Raw genomic sequence first — 20,126 nt, 5'->3', positions numbered from 1 at the left:
CCAAGTCACTTGGCTGATATATCCTTCACTGATGATTGTGTCTGGCTTTTAATGGAAGTTTCTTTGTGCTAACCACCCTATTAGAAACTTCTCCTCGCTCATCTCTGAGCACACAAGTACTTGCATGCTCTCCGGTTGTAAAATACGTGCAGAAATCTAAGCAGACACAGCCTCCTGTGTGGAAAGACTGTTGGAGGGCCATAGGGCCATTCCCCTCTAGCTCAGACTTGCCGTGGTGTTCTTTAGACTTTTGGTTATTTGCCATGTGATGCCTGTGGATGAGGCATATGAGACTCCTTGGCTCCCTCTGGGCTAAAGACAACCAAGAATAGAAACTAATAACCAAGAGGGAGCAGAGTACTTTGCAGGAAATGCTACCCCTCCTCCCACCTTGTTGGAGTCAACCCAGTCAGGCTCCTTAACGATAAACTCATGCCAGGGCAGCAGAGTTTCAAGAGCTGAGTAAAAACCTAAGAGTTAAAAATGAAGTAGATGGAGCGAGAAAAGGTGCCCAAATCCTTGTGGCCCCAGGAACTTTTCTGGCAGACAGCTAATCAGTCTGGATTAGTGACCCCAAATCTCCAAATACATTACTTATATTTACTAATATTATCCATAATTGGATTATTCCTTCCAAAAATAACATGCGTGCTTAAGAGTAAGAAAATTCTCTTAAATCACAAATGAGGAATGATCTGTTTGTGGCAGGAAAAGGTTCATACACTATTCCTGAGTCCAACAAGGCCCCTTGATATGTCACCACGCTGCTATTTGATTGATGGGGAATTATGGGAAAGTGGCCACCAGGAGTGGTCCTCCTAGAGGCATCTCCATCAAAAGGCCCTGTTGTGCCAGCTCTAGACTGGGATCACAGGGAGAGCAGTAAGAGCAGATGGCGTCGCTGCCAGGCAGCATGTGATTCGTCTACTGAGCTGACTTGATGATGTCCTCACTTCGGTTCAAATGGTAGATTCCAGATCTGTGAATATATCTGTACAACTCCATAAAAAATTATAAACACTTTCCTGTTTTGAATGTTCCACCAAAAAAAAAAAAAAAAAAAAAAAAAAAAAGCGCTCAGGAGACACAGGAACAAATGAATTGGGGAAACAAAAAGAAGACTCTCTTTTCTCTTCTTCCCTTTGTAATCAAATAGTTGTAATTATGTAAGAAGTTACAGACCTGGGGGGGGGGGGGACACGTAAAACAGATCACTTGCTAGTCCATTTCAGAATCTGAAAATCAGGGGATGGGAGCCTAAAACCTTCCCTATTTTGGCTATAAGCCAACAGAGCTACAGCCCCCACAGCCAGCTGGCCCGGGAGTAGACCATAAGCTGCTTGCGGCATGTGAGCCTGCAGCCCCTGCGCTTGAGTTGCTCCTTCCTTCTCTTTCCACACCAGAGTCTGTGTAAACTCAGCCGTTCCATTGCGTCACCTATCTCTCCCAAGTCAAGACTCCAGAATCTACAGGAACTTCCAAGGGGACAGCGACGGGTCACACACATGCAACTTATACTAGAATGCAGGGCCCAGCATGTTTCAAACTCTCATTTCAGACCAAGCCATGGCTTAGTTCCCTGGTCTCTCAAAGAAGAGAGGCTGGATCCATTGCTTTGCTGAAAAGTCATCAGTCGGAACTTACGCACATATTGCTGAAAACCAGCAGGCATTTAGGCTGTAATGCCTCCCCGAGTTGGGGCCTTTACATATTTTAGAATATTGATCATTACTGTTATTGCCGCTATTTTGGTGGTCACTCTGCTGTGTCTGTCCCCGCAGGGTTCTCTGAAGAGCACTGCAGAGAATAACTGTTGTTAGGTAATTGTAAAAGAAAGTCATGCAAATTGCAGAATATCGATGGGGTGTCTTTACAAGTCACTGGTGCCAGACCACTCCTGCTTTCCCTGTAAAGTGCAGGCTGTGAGAGTGCAGTGCCTTCACAGCTCTTGAAAGGACCCCAAAATGGGCCATTCATCAAAAATAGCCTCTACTGTAAGGAGTCTACCCAGCAGTCACAATTTATTCAATGTTACTAACATTGTAATTTAATATGGCAATACTTCTACTATATTTGCAGGAGAAGTAGAGAAAAGAAAATATTAAGTTGACTTTTTAAAAGAGCATTTACTAGATCTTAAAAAAACCTTTATCCAAAAGAGAAATATGAATTTATAGTTTTCTTCTCTCTCCCCCAACTTACAAAGTGAATCCTACATATAAGTCTTAAGCTAGGAAGTCAGTATCCTTGCGATTTATTTGGAAAATATTCAAAATATGCACAGAAAGGAGTGAAAATGATAATTAGTAAAATACTAAAATTATGGTGAAACCCAACGGTGATGCTGGGTTTAACCGCTCAAGATGGGACTGGAACAAACAAATCTAGTCAACATAAAAGGGAAGTCAGAAAAGCAAATGAATAAAAAAAATAGCTAGAGTCAGTATTCCAGTTGGCAGAGTTGCATTATTTCAAAATCTGGGGCAAGTGTCATGATTAATGGCTCCTCTAATAGCCGAGGCCTGTCTGAGGGCTGATGTGGTAACATCCCATGTATCTGCTGCAAAGAAACGGGCACCATTAAACCCAAAGAAAGTGACCCCGGTACTGACAAGGATTCTCACTGTCAGTAACAAAACTTTCATACCACTAAGGCTAGGTGTTATTGGCTGGCCATGTGGTGAATGGGATGGACACAACTCTTCTCTTTCTGGTGTTCTCGCTGAGTTTTCTCACCCAGTGCTCAGTGGGGCATGCGTCTGAGGCCTGCCTGTGCTGACTTGACTCTGATTCTCCGAGGCCCAACTGAATGGGGCCTTTTAAGCAGGAATGATATCTCGTAGGCTTTGCCCTTGTTAATGACGGACTTGGTACATCAGAGCTCATCTCAACCGCATTCCCAACAGTGGTCAAACGTGCCTGATGACAAGCATGCATGCTTTGGGGCAGCGAAGCTGGATCTACTCATGCTAGCTCTGCCTTCAGCAATGGCTGGTGAAATCTAGATATTTCCACCTGTGGGTCTTTGTCCACACACAAATCAGATGTACAATTTCTCGAGAGAAGCTGCTTCTCCCTAAAACTTTTATGGTAACTCAACAAGGAAGAGATAAATAAAAAATATAAGGGTAGTGGCACCACCTCTATCAATGCACTGGCTTATTTATTAAGCAATACCTTTGCCCTGTGTGGTCAAGGAGAGGAGTCAGCCGCTGTGCAAGATCTAGTTAATGAATTTGTCATGAGTTCTACCTTAATCAGTTTACAGGCTTTTATTGGTTGGTTGGTTGGTTGGTTGGTGTTTTCTTGAGGGGGGCAGTGTTTTCTTTCTTTAAATTTTTGCCTTGCTTCTTTTGCTTTCTTTTCTTTATTCTTTTTATTATGGGGCTGTGGGGGTTGAACATGGGGGCCTCACCCAAGCTAGTTAAGTGATCTATGATTGAGCTATACTCCCAATACAATTTACAGCATCTTACAGATTCTACTTGGATTATGCTCCAGGAAAAAAACAAACAAAAAACAAAAACAATAAAAACAAAACCAAAACCAAAAAAAGAAAACAACTCAAAAAACAACCAACTAAACAACAACAACAAACCTTAACTAATTCTTTTAATGCAACCTAGGCAGAGCACCTTCTTTCTAGGACACCTCTCTTTTGACACACACACACACACACACACACACACACACACACAAACTGGAGGTACCAGCGATTCTGAGTCACTTCTGCAGTTCAGTAGACCTTAAGCCCCTGGGAGATGAACAGACGAGTACAACAGAACAGTACAGTAAAGCGTCAGTACATTCTAGGTCTGTGGGATGTCAGAAGGGACTTCCTGACGGGCATCTTAGTGGCCACCTATGAAGGATGGCCCTGGCAGTTGTGCTGAGTCTCTGACATCATCCCTTCTTCCCACGACTCCAGCTTGGGGACCTTAAGCAGTGTCTGGCGCTTACGGCAAGCCTTACCTGAAGAGCCTTTGGCCTCTGCCTGTGAGTGAACATTATGTTCTTCCTAGCCACACTCACTGCAGAGCGCACGCAGTAGGTCCCTTTAGTATTTTTAGTGTGCTTACAAGACAATTAGGCTGAGGGAAGAGGCTCGTTTGCTCGCCCAGCTGCTATTTAATTTGAACACAGGTCTGTCTGGCTCCAGAGGCAGTTTTAACCATTAGATTATATCAATTTTGAGTCTCAGAAATGTTTGTATTTTATCTCTGGGCTCCAGATAATCCCCTAAAAAATTTTCCATCTACTACTCTAATTGGACAAAGATTTGTGTTTCCTCACAGTTGAGCCTTAAGGGAGTATAAGTAAAGAAAGCCACGTTCTACAGAACACAGCAGACTGCCTACAGAGGCAGCTCGCGTTTTAGTAGAGGTGCACGGCCCAGCGGGTGGCTGTTGATGAAGCTTCACGGTACCATTTGTTCACTCGTTTAATTACTTGTTTAATCCGGAAATACCATTTGCTTCCCATTACCTTTCTTAAGAGCTGAGAGGAAAAAAAAATCATTTCTCCTTGTATGTGAGTATTTATCAAAAAGGAACAATACGTTCCCATTTCACTTGAAGAAGAAAATTTGTCCGGCCACTACACAGCAAGACTCCAAAACTTCATAGAGCTTAGCTGATATACCTAGAGAGGTTAGCTGCCTTCAAACTGAAATCAGATGCCACGCATGCTCACAGGCTGGGCCGATGAAGAGGGGACACAGCCAGCCAAGGCAACACAGGGAGCAGAAGGTCACCCACTGTGAGTGAATATCTGCCCTAAAGTCTTCACGTATTCCCTCTGCGATTCTGTGTCTTTAAAGAAAAATAAATGTGATATTTTTCCTCTAGTAATGTCCTCTGACAAAGGGCCCTGACAAAGGGCTGATGGAGGAAAGGAAGATGCTGACCTTTTCTAGGAGGGAAGGCTAAGATACAACAGGTTCTTCTTTAAAAAAAAAAAAAAATACACCAAAGCTTGACATTATCTCTAGGATACAAACACTTCCTTTCTTTGCACTCACAATCATGAATCCTTGAGGTAGCACCAAGTCATCTCGGTTAAATGTGAACTTGGCAGGTATCACCATGCCTTTGGCCGAAACGCTGGACTGAGTCGTGGGGTGCTTTTTGGACAGGAAATGCACAATGTCGGCATCACAGGCAGCTACAGAGAGGTGCAGCAGGCCTCTCCCTCCTTTATACTTGTGTGTGAACAGCTTGCAGGTCACTTATGAAGACAGATGAACTGCAGACCTGCTGGAGAGGTACCCTGACCTGACTATGTGAGCGACACCAACCCCAGAGCTTACCAGTTTTTAAGATAAAAATAAAGTATCTCTGGACACAACTTCAGGAAGACTAGTACAAATAGATTTTATGAAAAATGGAACATTTAAGGCACCATCACTCAGACCAAAAATGAAGAAACAAGTCTATAAATATTGCTTCTTAGATTGTCAACAAAAAATAATATGCAGCTATTTGACACTTAAAAAACCCTAATCTTCAGGTGTCTCTGCCTTTCTTTCTTTTTAAAAAATAGTTTATTTTTTATTTTATTAATTTAGTCAGGTTACAACTCAATTGTTAAATAAAAACTTTAATAAGGAAAATTTCACCAAAATTGTCAGTTCATGTCTGAAGTCGCAGCGCAGAATGTAAGAAAGAGTGTCCAGGGTTGACAAACAAGAAGTGTTCTGAATGATGAGTCACAGGATCCCTAATGTGGTGAGCTGAGCCCTCCATCACAGAACACAAATACCTCAGTTTACCTGTCCTTTCCAGATAGTGAGCTGAAGATCATAACGGGAAAAATGAAGAACAGAAAAAGAGGAGGAGGAGGAGGAGAAAAATTCTCGTCCATGTAGAAGGAGATGAAAAATAAAGAATGAGCGTTATATGGGCAAGAGAAAGGCGGGGAAGGCCCTAAAGCAGCATTTAATTATTTCATATAAAGTCACTGAAAGAGAGTGTGCTAAGCATGTTAAGTGTATTCATTGGCTTACTTAATTTACGTTAGGGAAACGCTACCCTATTTTAGATACATAAAAGAATATTAGTCACATATTCAAGGGTCTCATATCTATATATTGGCCTATGACAGAGACTGCCAGTTCGTTTTTATTAAATGTGTGATTTTGCTGAATCTAATATTCCAACTTCTGATCATGTTTCTCATCCTTGTAATGTATATTGCAAATTTGGAACATTTCACAAGATATTATCGTATGTAAAGTGTATCTGAATCTGAGATGTGGCTCTGTGGTAGAGGATCTGTCTACCAGGCAAGGGGCTGTGGGTTCAACCCCCAGGACTGCAAACAGAAAAGGGGAGAAAGAGAAGATGAGTGAGGGGGTTGGCTCTGCGTATAAAACTGAGGGACTGATGTTCTTTTATGTTAGACAGTTTAAAGGGAAAAATTCCTTCAAAGAAATGGTGCATTCTTAAGGCAGTTTGCAAAGGGTTAAGCTTTAAGTTATCCTAAAGACTGTCTGTCCTTGCATGGTGTTCAGTGAACATCTTCGGGCATCTCCCACTTTGAAGGAGCTGGTAGAAAAGGACGTGAGAAGCCCATGGTACTGCTTTCATGCTATCCAAGAACGTGCCTTGGTGAATGCAGCCCTCCTCTCACATCTCCAGAGAATTAGATGTCACTGTGAGCGCTCATGGGGCAGCCTTGGCTGCTGGCCCCAGTGGGCTCTGAAACAGCAGCCAGCGTCCCACGCTAAACTTACCATTTTCTGGCTGGTCCTTAATGTCAGCATCACTTGGCTGGCTGGGACTTTCAGATTGACTTGAGTCTGAAAAACATAAAGAAAAAATACGGCCAAGATTACAGGATCTGTGAGAGAAAGTGGATCAGAGGTGCCAGACTTTCTCAAACTAAGAATGAGAACATCAGGAAAAAAAACCCCAACACGATGAAGGAAGACAAGATGGGGAAAGAACTGGGGGAGGGGCAGGTGCAGGAGCCCTCAGCATGAATGCTCAGTTTGGGTTAAGCCTCCAGCAGCTTCCTCTGTGCCCGATGAGTAACTGAAGCTCCTGGGGACCAAGCTCCAGTGGAGAGATGGTTCTAGACTCAGGTGCTGACTACCTAGACACTGAAGTCTGACAACAGCTTCGGCTCACAATGAAGGACTGAATTTGAAGCTGGTATGGAAAACCCAACCTAGACAGCAGCACAGAATGCAGGCTCAATCCCGAAGTTCTGATGCTCCAGCGCACGGACTGGAAGCAACTAGTAGCCCAGACAAGACTTTCTGAGGCTCAAGGCCTCCTTCACCGGGCAGATGCTTTCCTCTTGCGCTGAGGCATCGAGGAAGGCCAACATAGTTTGTAAGTTAAAAACAAAACAAAACAAAAAATCGTCTCATAAACCTTTACAGAGTTTAATTGATTTCCTTCTTTTTTGTTAAATACAATTTTTGAATTAAAAAATAATCAGGTGCCACATTTCAAAGAGAATAAGACTTTTTTTTCCCAGAGATTTAGGCAACAGACAAAATAATTACTTGAAATTAAAAAAAAAAAATTAAAAATCCCTATGTCTGTGGAAAGGGTGGATCCCAACTTTTTGTTGTCACAGGTGTAGGATCAGCTATCTTTGACTTGATTGCATTTCATCCAAAAGCTACTATGTTATCAAGAGTTACCACATGTAACTGTGACCAAACTAAAAGTGTGACTGACACCGGACTCTAGCCATGGCGTCCCTTCTCTTTCTTAAAGAGACCGCACAAAGACAAGGTTCTCCCAGGGACCTAGAAATGGTCACCTGTGATATTATAGGACTTCCTGCTTTCAGACCACGAATGTCTTCATCATAAGAAAGTATTAGAAGGGCTATGTCTACTTAAGAATTTTCAGACAGTGTTAACCTGCTAAATACAACAAAAAGTTCTAGTGGGTCAAAAATTAAAATAGCAGAACCAATTAAGAGATGATTTTTATAATTTAAATCTAACAAAAGGGCTTTTCTTATATCGTGAGGATTGCCATTTGTTGTTACAATAGCCAAAACCAGAAACTGAAACATATCAAAAGCCGGTCAGAGGAGCCTTTCAGAGTGGACTACGAAGACAGATACCAAGCCTGTCCCTAAATTTGGAAATGCAACTAAACTTATAGTGAGGTCATATTTGACATGAAAACAATATTATAATAGAGCATCTAAAATATAGCTAATTACTTTATTTTCTAAGATCCTATATTTTTTAAATTAAAACTTACAAGTAAACATTTCAAAAATGATTTCACTTTGTTTTAGGAGAGTCATATAGTTATTTTTGGTCTTAAAAATGTCTTAAACTATTTGTTACACAAAATTAAAGCACAATATCTAAATTTGTCTTAAGGAAATTCCTTTTGATCATATCACCAAACAGACAAAATTTTTGCCAAGCATAACATTTTCTTTAAAACTATACAAACAAATGTAATTCTCTTCTTGATAACGTAGCTAAAATTGTACTTATATGTATGACATCTTTATAACTAATGCTTCTGCATAAACCAGTGGAAAGCGTCGTTTCTATCAATTAACTCAGATATACAACAGACAATGGAATTAAAATATCTATTCATTAACACCAGAGAAAATAGGGATAACACACCCAAAACATTTTTTTAACCTGAAAGTAGACATCTTTGTTCTATCCACTTTTTGTTTAAAGTATTTGTTTCTTCACCTTACTTTAGAGAAACAGAAAACAGGAGCAATAGGAGCCGACCATGAGCTATGTTCGAAGCTAGGTTTAAAATTTCAAGCCAGAGAAAAGTGAACAGAAGAGCATGGAAGAGCTGAGCGGCACGGAAATGCTCAAGCTTGGTCCACAACGGTCCCAGCACTGCCCGGAACAGAGACACAAACGCTGGAAGAGGCATCTAGCCAAGCTGGAAACCAAGCATGAATTCTCAGTTTTATTAAAAAACCCAGAGAATGTTACCACCCCAGGCCCTCAAAGCTAAGATATTCTATCCCAGGAACGCTGAAGCAAAGCAGAGGCTCTACATGGAAACCCAAGTGCCCTAAATCTTTCGATAATTATTCTCCACCAGTCCTGGTGCTCTTCCACGAGGAGGAGACACGGCCCCTTTCTTGAATGGAAAAGGTCACAGATGCCGTTAAGTACGGAGCCAACAAGATGGCCAGAATTACAAATTAATTTATACCCACACACAACTGACACGAATAGAAGTACTACTAAGCATTTGCATCAAAATACTATCAAAATTAATACTTATTTTTTTACCTTTCTCCTTTATATACATTTTAGAGAACTGTCACAAGACTTTGACTTTCTGTTTTGGACAATTACTGTGTGGTTGCTTGATTTCTGGCCACTTGAAATATTCAGAACTCCCCTAAACTATTCGCTTGCATAAAACAAGATGCCCCTCTGATTTGGAAGTTTCCAGTCCCTTTACACAAGAGCTGGGGCTTTCTTCAACAACTCCTTGGTTAAACTGTATTTTACAATGAGGAGAATGCTACTTAAAGTGTATCTAAATGATGGAGTTAGAATGCTGTTGTGAGAAAGTATGTGAGCGTTATCTATTTTTCTCCATTTCCGGGCATTTGGGTTTTTTGTTTGTTTGTTTGTATTTGCTTTTGTTGTTGGTTTAATGAACCTTAAGCTTCAATCTAACCTTAAAAAGTGATATATCTTTTGTTTTTTGAAAAAAATTTTAGGAGTATACATTTAAAACTAAAATAGACAGGATTTGCATAAAAAAGTTGGGTTCAGACCTCTCAAGCGAACTCATAGCCATCTATCTATCTGTGCATTTTCATGGCGTCTATGGCTATATTGCAGCTGTACTCCAACAAAGATAGTCCACCATCAATATAGTCACCAGAGAAAGAATCAAATAAATCCTAATGCGGACATATTGGCCTCTCTTTCTATGACTTGTACAAGAAGGACAGAACCTTGTGCCAAGTTTGTTACACACACACACACACACACACACACACACACACACACACACACACACATCTAATCCCTGCAACCTTAAGTCCGTTCCCTTCACAAGGCACTTCTGTGGTGGAGTGCAAAGACCACCAAAACATGTCGATGTGGTGAAAGGGATGAGGGGAAAATACAGGTGTCACATCCCTGTATTTTATATTAATTAAGCCTCTTGAAAAGACGGCACATTGCCCATCTTCCCTGTCCTTGACTCCAGCATGAATCCCTTTCTCTCTGTTCTGTCTTTCACTGTTGCATCCATCCACCTCTCCTGGTGCAGCTGAAGGGAGCTGCGTGGTGGAGGTTTAAAGCTCCTGTGGCCAGTTCTCTCCTCTTTCCCCAGCTCCTGTGACAGGTGGCCTGGCCCAGCCACAGAGCTCAGGAACTGACCATGATTTAAACTCCCAATGCTTGGTCAGCTCCTCACCAATGAACAACTGCCAGTGGCAGTGCGCCTCTGAGAAGTGCATGGTCACACAGAAAGAGGAGTGGGCTTTAGAAACCGAAGACAAAGAATGAGAAGGCTACTGTCTCTGCCATATGACCACCTGGCCTCCACTGGGGGCTGGTAGGGGAAAGTGAGGCACACCCTTCTGACATGGGGTTGTCTGAAAACTGCATAATGGCAACAGGCTATAGGCACTGACCTGTGAGCACAGAACACAGGCTGAGCTGAGGACACTGTCCCCCACTCAAAAAGCATAAGAAATGTACAAAGCTAAAATGCTCACTGGCAGGAGCATTTCACATACTCAGAGGTACAAAGGCGACAGAAGTCATGAGTTCGCCAGTGGCTGCAGAGTGCCTTGCAGGCCTTAATAGTGCTGCCCCAAACCGGGTAGACAGAGCAGGCACACTGCAGTGAGTTCCCACTCAGCCAGTGCAGTATCAGTGCAAGACTATGGACCATGAAAGCACAAATTCTGGCCTCTAAAAAAACACTTCAGTCTAAGTTTCAGACATTAACATGCATGTTGGTTTGTCTAAAACCAAGCCTGCAAAGCCTTTGCTATAATTTGGTGCCTAGTTTTTAATCTCTCAAACTGAAAGGCAATACAATATGAAAAAAAAAATAACTAGAAGGCATCCAGACACACACACACACACACACACACACACACACACACACACACACACACACAGCCAGTCCAGTGAAAGAAAGTGAAATTTTTCGTCCCCAAGAGTCAGAGTTCTCTATCACATAAATAAATGAAAGAGACTAAAGGTCGAAATGGAGACTGTCCTGAAAATAAATGAGGAACTGAGGAATTCCCAGGGTGAAAGGAGGGAGCTGGGTGGGGGCCCTGACCGTGATCCACAGCCGATTGGGCGACTGTAGCCAACAAGTCCAGAGCTTCAGAACTCTAGGGAAGCTGCAGCTGAGAAGGCGGGCACTTTGTAGTCGAGTCAGGTTAAATAACTCATCTTCTGTATCCACATAGTTAAACCAGGGAAGAAATCCTGTGTCTGATTGACAGTACAGGAGTGAGCATTACTGTGCTTGGCCCTGGTGTCATGACGTAACTAGAGTAAGGCTCTCCAGAAGATGAGAAAGTCATGACAGCCATTTGTTGCCTCTGGCACCCCAGCTGCTGTTATTAAAGAGATTATTGTTGTGACGCTACATTTGGAAATGCTGTCTCTGTTTTTCTGTAGGATCAAGATCTTAAAGACTGAAATAAGAAGAAATATTCATGAAAGCGTATGTGAGAACGTAAAGTGTCACCGCACAGGTGCCCTGCAGAGACATACTTATAAGCACTGAGGAATGCCATGCAGTCAGCTAGACAGAATGCTATCCGTCATGGTCTGGTGAAAGATAAACAATTTTGTAATATCATTGCTAAGTATGAGCTACAGAAAAGACAAAAAAATATTACCAACACTCCTAGAGGGTGGGCAGAATCCTTGACGCACAACAGATAACCAAACCAATATTTCAGGCCGGTTCATGTGCACAACTGTGACTCACCTAATGAGAAGTGAACGTGCAATGGCCTATTTCTAAAAACAGATAAATAGTAGGGCAAATCATGCCATGTAAGTTTTTTAAAGTAGTAGACTGGAAACCCTTTGTGGTCCTTTGAGTAGTAAGCATTATCTTTACATTGAAACACAAAAATTTGATCTCTATAATTTTTTGTAGTGTGCTGTAACCGTGTCGATGTGCTAACTGACAGGATTACGTAACGGGGAGGGGAGGTGGGCAAGAGGCAGGTCCAGAGGGACCCGGCTAGTTTGCACATGTTGTATTTCAGTGGAGAGCGAAGGCTATGTTTGTGCAGCAACCACTTGGAAATGGTCCACCAGACCACCCCGGGGCTGCCAGCTGCTCTGGAGAGCCACTCTTGAGCCACACCCGTGCCTGGCGTTTTCAAGGGCTGTATAAGACTGCTATGTAATCTGGGTTATTTTTCTTCCTCAAATCTTTTTCTTTTTAGAATACTTTTCTGAATAAGAAATTTGTGAGATAGTAACTTTACAGGAATTAGACTTTTGGCATTAATGCTGGTATCCGAAAGCCCATCTGCTTAGCCAGGGTAGCATACGATGATGTGACGGTTTAGGGTGAGGAGTGAGTCAACTGTCTCGTCACCTACTCCCAATGTGTTAAATTCTGTGTGCACGGGGAGGGCTGTAGGATGACGTGGCTTCAACATGTCGAGAAAAAGTTAAATGGAGTAACTATTGTGAACTGACAGTTAGGGTGAGTCATTTCTTAGGTTTAAAAACCATGAGTTCATTCACTCTAGATGCAATAACACGACTCACTCACTAAAATGTCACTCTTCGTGACAGGCGGGTTCCAAGGAATCTTTTCTTATGATCTTGTAAGTGAAGACAGTGACAGGGAAGGATACAAATAACCTCTCACATTTTCTTCGGCAAGGACCCATTACTAAAAGACACTAAGATGCTTAGACAGTCATTTGAAGTTTATGTTTCCCACGAGAGGGGCAGGTGACATGCAATGCTAACTTGTGGTTTAATTCAGCGATCCCATTACCCAGTCAACATGGCCACCTACCCAGGCAAACAAGGGCTTATGTAAAAAGTGTCACTGTAGAACTATCACGTGGCAGAACTGTGACCAACTCCTCCTGTAACTAACCCTACGACAGACCCTTAGAGTTGTCTATACACTGGGCGATGAAGCAAGCTGTCATCTCTATTACATAAGGCAGAAAGGGTGCCCATAGCCGTGCATGTTGTAAAAGGAAATCATCCAGTGAGAGCACATGTTCTAAGTCATACATGTTGTGTCTGTGACTCATTGAAGGACTAAGGCACCCTCTGCTGAGGGCAGCTATTCAAGGTCAGGAGCAACACAAATTCTTGCATCATATTTCATTATTAAAGAGAGTATTACATGTCTTTTAAAGGTAGTATCTTAAAACAATCTGAGATATATAATTTAACTTCCCGAATCTCAGTTTCTTCACATATAAAACGAGAACACTATTAGCCATTTAACTTAACAGGATTGCTGCATGGATTAATATAATACACTCCTCTCTTGGAAATTTATAAGTGTTTCTGCCATCCCAGGTCTTCTCATCCAAGCAAGTTTCTCACTTGTAAAAAGTCATCTCCAACCTACACATGCTGTGGTTCTGGTGTAGCTCCATGGCAAACCTGGTTCTGAAGAAAACGTTCCTAGTTCCCACCTTGGGAGGGGGCAGGGGTGAGGGGTGTTATACTCAGTGACGGAAGGGTCAGTCTCATCTTGCTGGGGTTTATTTAAGACAGAAACTGTGTGTAAAGTCTGTTTATCAGGCACTGTTTTGCTAAGCCTGGAAGTCGGCTCTGCAGTAGCTGTAGAAGTCTTTGTAACAAGATGCATGCAAATGATTTCCCATGAGCCTCTGAGGCACACTGGACCCAGGGAGGAAACTCTTTGTTACCTTACCAGCTAGAAGCTAGCTACCTTGAAAGTCAAGTCCTCTGAGTTTCACGAGCTTATCCCCGCACTCACAGTCACCCCTGCCTGGTTTTCTGAGCAGACCTGATGTGTTACTTCTGTCTGTCAGTGAGGTCTGGAGGCTCAAGCTGTGTGAAGACCAATGGTGTCCATCATCTCTGGGAATAATCCGTCAGTGGCAAAATCCCAAACCTCTGCTTTTTAAGTGGGCCCACCAACGGAGACCACCACAAAGCCTTGACAATGTAAACAAAACAACAGCAACAAACCCAGCTGTAACTATTTGCCCATCTTTAAAAACAAAACAAAACAAAAACCAAAAACAAAATAAAAAACAAAAGCAGAAAAGCTTTTCCACATTGAATGAACTCCCTGAAGGTGAGACAGATTTCTGATGAACCTGAGCTCTCATGTGAACTAAGTAAAGATCTGCTGACAATGCTAACAAAATAACCATTAAAACAATGTAAAGCGTTCCTTCTGTACTTCTATAAGTTATGTTGGAATCTTTTTCCTTTTACTTCTAATATAAACATTCTTTGAGATAACTATATGTGAAGAGGTAAACAGTATTTTTCCCTTGCTTTTTCTTCTTTTCCTTCTGGTTTTCAGGGTTTGGGAGTCTTTGTGTAGGAATTGGATTGGTGCAGCTTGGCCTGGTAGACAAAATAAACACGTCAGGACTCTACTTGTTTGTATTCTCCTCAGCGGCAACGTATGCATCAGCAGCTAAAAACAAAGAAACTTTTTAGCTGCTCAGAAAATGCACAGGCTTCCCAAACAAGGGAGCAGAGGGTTGGGGGAAAGGAGAGTGGGGGTGGAGCGTGCAGAACAGTCTGACAGTCCATTCAATAGCGGGATGATGGCTATAATGCACCCAGGTCCCCTCGCTGATTAAATATGCATTGGCACAGTTTTGATCGATGCTAGCCATGGATCAGATGACACACCTGCAAAATCTTGAGCACAGAGCTCCCAGGAAGAGGGAAAATACAGTCTTGTCTCCTTATCTTTGTTTTCAAAGGCTCTCAATTTCTGTGCTTAGATATCTAATTTAATTCTCTCACCCCTCAGCAAACTGGATTAGGGAAGTCAATACTGCCTTTGTGCACTGGCAGGAAAACACGGCTTTCCTCTTATTCAATTTAGCCATGACCTTTAGACAAAGATAATGACAACTGTCTAAAAGTCCAGTGAAGGTCTGAAGAAGAGGGTCCTGCCCCCAGGGTAGGGATGCCTAGGAATTTGGGGAGACCGCAAAGAGGGGTTACTGTGGCATTTTCTCTCCCAACAAGGGGGAATGGAGGAAGGGGGGCAGCTAAGGAGTAATGAATAGCATCAAGCAGAAAGCATGGCAGGCCGGGGAGAGAACTCCTCTCAAGCCACTGTGGCCCTGGCACATCCAGATCAGAAAATAAGTCTACAACAAGCTGTGAGTGAGGAGAGAGGAGCAACGATTGGTGCAAAGCACAGGCACTTAATGAGAAGGTTGCTGAATCCGCAGTTAGGAAAATTACAGAGGTTCTATCCCCGGAGATGTAGGAGATCCTATACCGCTGGGCAGTGGGACCAGAGACTGAGGCCAGCCAAAGAGTCTGCAGGGTAGCCACATTCCCCCCACTCTCCCTAGCTGAAGGAGAAATGGGAGTGAACCATCTTCCTGAAATGACACTGGCTCCTTCTCTTGTCTTGGGGCCTGGTCATCCCATCCACCCATTCATGAATTCAGCAGCTACTACGGCAGCTTCCACTCTCTACAGTATGGGGCAGACAATAAGGAAAGTAAGGGACTGACCCACAGAAGAGCTCAGCGTCTGTCAAGACAAGAGTGGCACTCTTGTACCTTGTGAAGTTATCTTCAGGAGTCTGGACCCTGACTATTAGTGTTAAGGGCTGAGGTGATCTTTTCTAATGAAGCAGAGAGGGTGTTAGGCAAAGTTATCACAGGTGGAATGCTAGATCACCGAAAAATCAGCACTGTCGGAAACGGTGTAAAATATTAAAACATTAAAAAGAAATTGTGCCTAACAGGACAATTTCATGGCTGGTAGAAAATACTTATTCATCTGACCTAGGTCCTCCCTTTCATAGAAATGGCAAATCTGGCAGAGGGTTTTGTACAAGAAAACCTGGGTTCTAGTCCCTTCCTGGCTTCTCTCTAGCTGTGTAGGGTTGGGGAGCCCTTGGCCTTCCCCAACTAATCCCAACAGGTGACTCTCGAAGACTATGAATGTTGAGTTGTGGCGTGGCAGGCCTTGCTGGTTACGGGGAGTGACCAGTCTCTAACTGCACTGTGTGGAGCCAGTTTTCAGAGGGCGACCCTCTGGCTAGTTCCACGTAATTTCTTTTCTGTGGCACATAGCACGGTGCTCGGACACACGGGGTCTAATGTGCCACTGAGGCAGAGCTCAAATGAGAAGATAAAACTCCTGGGCCAGGAAACACAGCTGTGCCTTCCATGGGTGCTTTGGGGTGGTCTGGTACTGAGAGGACTTCATTGCTGAGAGGTTGATGCTTTGTGTGGTGAGGACAGACCTGCTACACACGATTCAGAAGACTGACTACCTTACGGCCCTAAATCAATCATCCCCCCACCTAGATGTGTGAATTCTCACCTCTCCACGATGGGAAAGCTAAAACTAGGGAAGTCACCAGGCCTCTGAACATTGTTTTTTTTTCCAGCTCCCAGGCTGTGCACTTGGGGCAGATCGTCAGTAGCTACATTGCTGGTTTGGCTGCAGTGAAGCACCTAGGGGCCCCAAGGTACTTGTTCCCTGTTGCTCATGGTAAGTACAACTAGAAATAACACAAGAGCAGCTCTTGCAAGCCAAAGGCCATCTTGTCTACTTTATCAATGTCCATGAATAGTACGTCTTCACCTTCAGTAATTTGGCCAACCCCTGGTTACACAAGCCCACAAATAATGCTTTCTCTCTATATCTTGACTCATTATGTCATCCAGAAAAAAATTTTAAAAAAAAATGTGTTTTAAAAGCTACCAAATAAAGAACTCAGTCAAATTGTAAGCCTAGAAGTTAGGACACTACTTCTAAAAAAGAATGTATTTATTTTCTTTGTGTTTTGCACATATGCACGTACATGCATCATGTTCATGCCTAGCATCTATGGAGTCCAGAAGAGGTGGTTGGATCTCTTGTTAGCCACCACGTGGGTGCTGGGAACTGAACTCAGCTCCTTCGCAATAGCGATACGTACTCAGAACTGCTGAGACGTCTTCCTAACACAATAGTGCTACTGTTTCAAACAGTGTCAAGGACAGAGCACAGGGCCTTACGCGCGCCTGACAGTCGCTGCGCCCCGAGTCCTTTACTTCAGAAACACTTCTGTAACACAGCTGCAGAGCCACGTCATCTCCATTTCTACACTAAGTTTTCTCCTTAACTTTCGGGCTGATAATAAAAATGTACAACACAGAGCTGTCCCTTCATCAGATGCCTCAGTATTACAACAGGTAGAATGTAAGCATTTCCAATTTCACTCATCTTCAAATGAAAATAATCACATTTTGGGCTTCCGTGTCCTTATGATAAATGATGCAAGTGACTTGAGTGAATCATTCCACTTTTTGGAGTTTCCATTTGGAGTCTCCCATGGCTTTTCCTCCCTGACATATGCAGTGCTAAGTTATTTAAAATTAATTGCAGTACAATATTTTAAACTTTCTTCACACGGTGCTAATCTCAAGAGCTTTGGATGTTTGAACCACACTTGGAAGACATCAAGTTTTGTGTATCCTTCTAGAGTGGAGCAGCTGAACATCCTAAGAAGATTAGCCAGTGGTCCTCCCATGAACTTTAATCTAGCACCAAAGCTGCACCCGATTTTAAAACATCAAAACTGTGTGAGTTGGTGCGAAGTAGGGAGCTGCAAGCACCCCACATAACAAGGGGAGGCAAACCTAGACCGTGAGCACATGAGCTCACTCAGCCAGCTCTGGAATCCTGAAAGGGCTCCAAAGCTCCAGCACTGATCACGGCAGCCAGCAGCACCGTCTGCACCTCCATCTATACTTCACTGTACCTGTCCTGCTGGCTTTCATCGCTTGACACAGTCTCCACGCTCCTCCTACCCCACCCTGGCGAGAAGTGAAAGCACTTCCTTGCCACCAACTCAGAAAGGGAGAGCAGCTTGCCTGGTACAATCCTGAATTCAAATTGTCTTCCCAACAATGCCTGGCTAGAGTTTGTGTGGGATTAGCCATTTGAAATCTTTCAGGATGTATGTTTTTTTTTAAAAAGGCCGGTTTTCAAGTTACTATTGCCTAGACTTATTTTAGTGGAAATCATGTATACTGGGAGGTCTCGTCATCAAATGCTGTACATTCTGGTTCAGTTTTCAGAAGTCAGCATGGACCCCGTCAGGCTCCCTCTGAGGCAGCGCTCCTTTGCTGTGGGCAGCTGCAGTCAAACGCCTCTTATCACAACTGGGACACACTCACTCAGTTGCAAAGCGGCCTAGGGCCACCCACTCCCCCTGCTCCCTATCAAGCTGCTGCTGGCCCTCCACAAGCCTACTTCTATCAGCCCCTCATGGAGTTTCTTCAAGTTCATTGGTTTTCTAACATCTCCAGTGGTAGAAGCGGGAGGTAGAGGTTTCTACAGACCAGAAAGGGCTTATCTGATTATTTTATATTCAACAAAAACCACTAATCTCTTTGACTCTAGTTTTTTATATATTTTTACTTGTAAAGGTGAATGTGCCGGGGGGGGGGGGGGGGAAGAAGAAGAAGAAAAGAAAAACAAAAGAAAGAAAGAAAAACAAAACCAAACGTAAGCAGAAGCTGAGGTTTCAGTGGTATGTGGAACAAAGGTGGGCTGCTTGACCTGCCAATCTCAACCCGTTTACACATAGCAGTCTTCCACCTTTGCTGGGTTCCATGATCGATTCTTAATTTTAAAATGTTACATGAACATGCATGGTGTGTGTGTGTGTGTGTGTGTGTGTGTGTGTGTGTGTGTGTCTGTTGTCATGATGTGACCCAACCAAGGAGACCCTTGGCAGAACTGGAGTCATAGTGTTTAGATTTCCAGCTGTCAATCATGTGTACATTCATGTAGAGGCTGGGGGTTGATTGTCATCCTCCATCACTTCCGCTGTATGTACTGATGCAGAGTGTCTGGCTGAACCGAGAGCTCACATATTTAGCTAGTCTGACTAGTCAGTTTACTCTGGGATGCCCAGGACTTCAGGCAGGCTGCTGGTGATCTGAACTCCAGTGCTCACACTTGGGCTGAGCTCTCTCTTTTATCCCCCTGGGAGCAATTCTTTTTCTTTTTAAATAAATTTATTTTATTTTGTGTATGTGTGTGTTGGGGAGGGGTGTTACCATGGAATATGCTTTATTAAAAGTCTAAAGACAGTCTTGTGAAGCTGGTTCCCCCCTTCCACCCGCTCACAGCTCTTGGACTCAATCTCAGGTCCCTGGGCTTATACAGTAAGTGCCTTTCCATGAGAAGCCACCTGGTCATCCTTGACTCTGGCAGCATCAGCCTAGGACAGTGAGGCAGTTGTGTTAGACACATCTTTTTTTCAATTCTGTCTTGTATTATTTGGGGGATTAGGGGGGAAAAAAGACAAAAACCCTATTATAAACGTTTCTTTTTTTCTTTAAGCAGGAACAAAACAGAGGCATCTGTTGACCAGGTGACAGAGGCAACAGCTCTAGATGAGATAGAAGGCTTTACTGAAGCAGATTTGGGGAAAGCTAGAAACAAGACTCTGTTTATCCTGGAATGAAAGTGACAAGTGACGGGGTGCCTTCGTCACATCTGTGACGATGAGGTCAGTGATGGTGAGTTGAAGGAACTACAGTTGCGTAGTCTACCACGGGGAGGATGTGAAGACATGGCAGCCTTTCTTCCTTCCCCTTTGATTGTCTAGGCATCACCTCTCAAAACAGCACATTACTCCTCAGGAGACTTCCCATGTTAATAGCAGCTATAACTCCCACGTGGTTTGTCCCCAAAGGATTTGCATGTCTGTCAGAAGCTCCCTCCCCACTGCAGCAGTGTGGGGGAAGTACTGGCACCTCTGGAAGGTGGGACCTAGAGGGTAGTAGTTCCTGTGAGACCATGGTTATCCCTGGCCCCTTCCTAGTCTTTCTGTGTGGCCAGTTTATATCTCCATCTTATACAAAGGCCTGGTATGATGTTGTGAGTTGAGGAAGCCAGCTGGGCCATGGTGCCTAGATTTTCAGCTCCAAAAATAAAA

General features: G+C 43.3%; 1 protein-coding gene across 4 annotated transcripts in view; it reads right to left on the bottom strand.

Annotated features, from left to right (window-relative positions):
• Nfia (nuclear factor I A) overlaps positions 1-20,126 on the bottom strand; it is a 345,321-nt gene that overhangs the window by 156,066 nt on the left and 169,129 nt on the right. For all 4 annotated transcript variants that reach the window (XM_051164475.1, XM_051164468.1, XM_051164463.1 and 1 more), the window contains exon 3: positions 6,734-6,799. In XM_051164475.1, the coding sequence (XP_051020432.1) occupies positions 6,734-6,799 (66 nt within the window). The remainder of the gene's footprint in view (positions 1-6,733; positions 6,800-20,126) is intronic.

Source organism: Acomys russatus, chromosome 2 (genome assembly GCF_903995435.1).
Source record: "Acomys russatus chromosome 2, mAcoRus1.1, whole genome shotgun sequence".
In the NCBI taxonomy this organism is placed as follows: Eukaryota; Metazoa; Chordata; class Mammalia; order Rodentia; family Muridae; genus Acomys; species Acomys russatus.
This window is presented reverse-complemented; position numbering and strand designations above follow the sequence as displayed.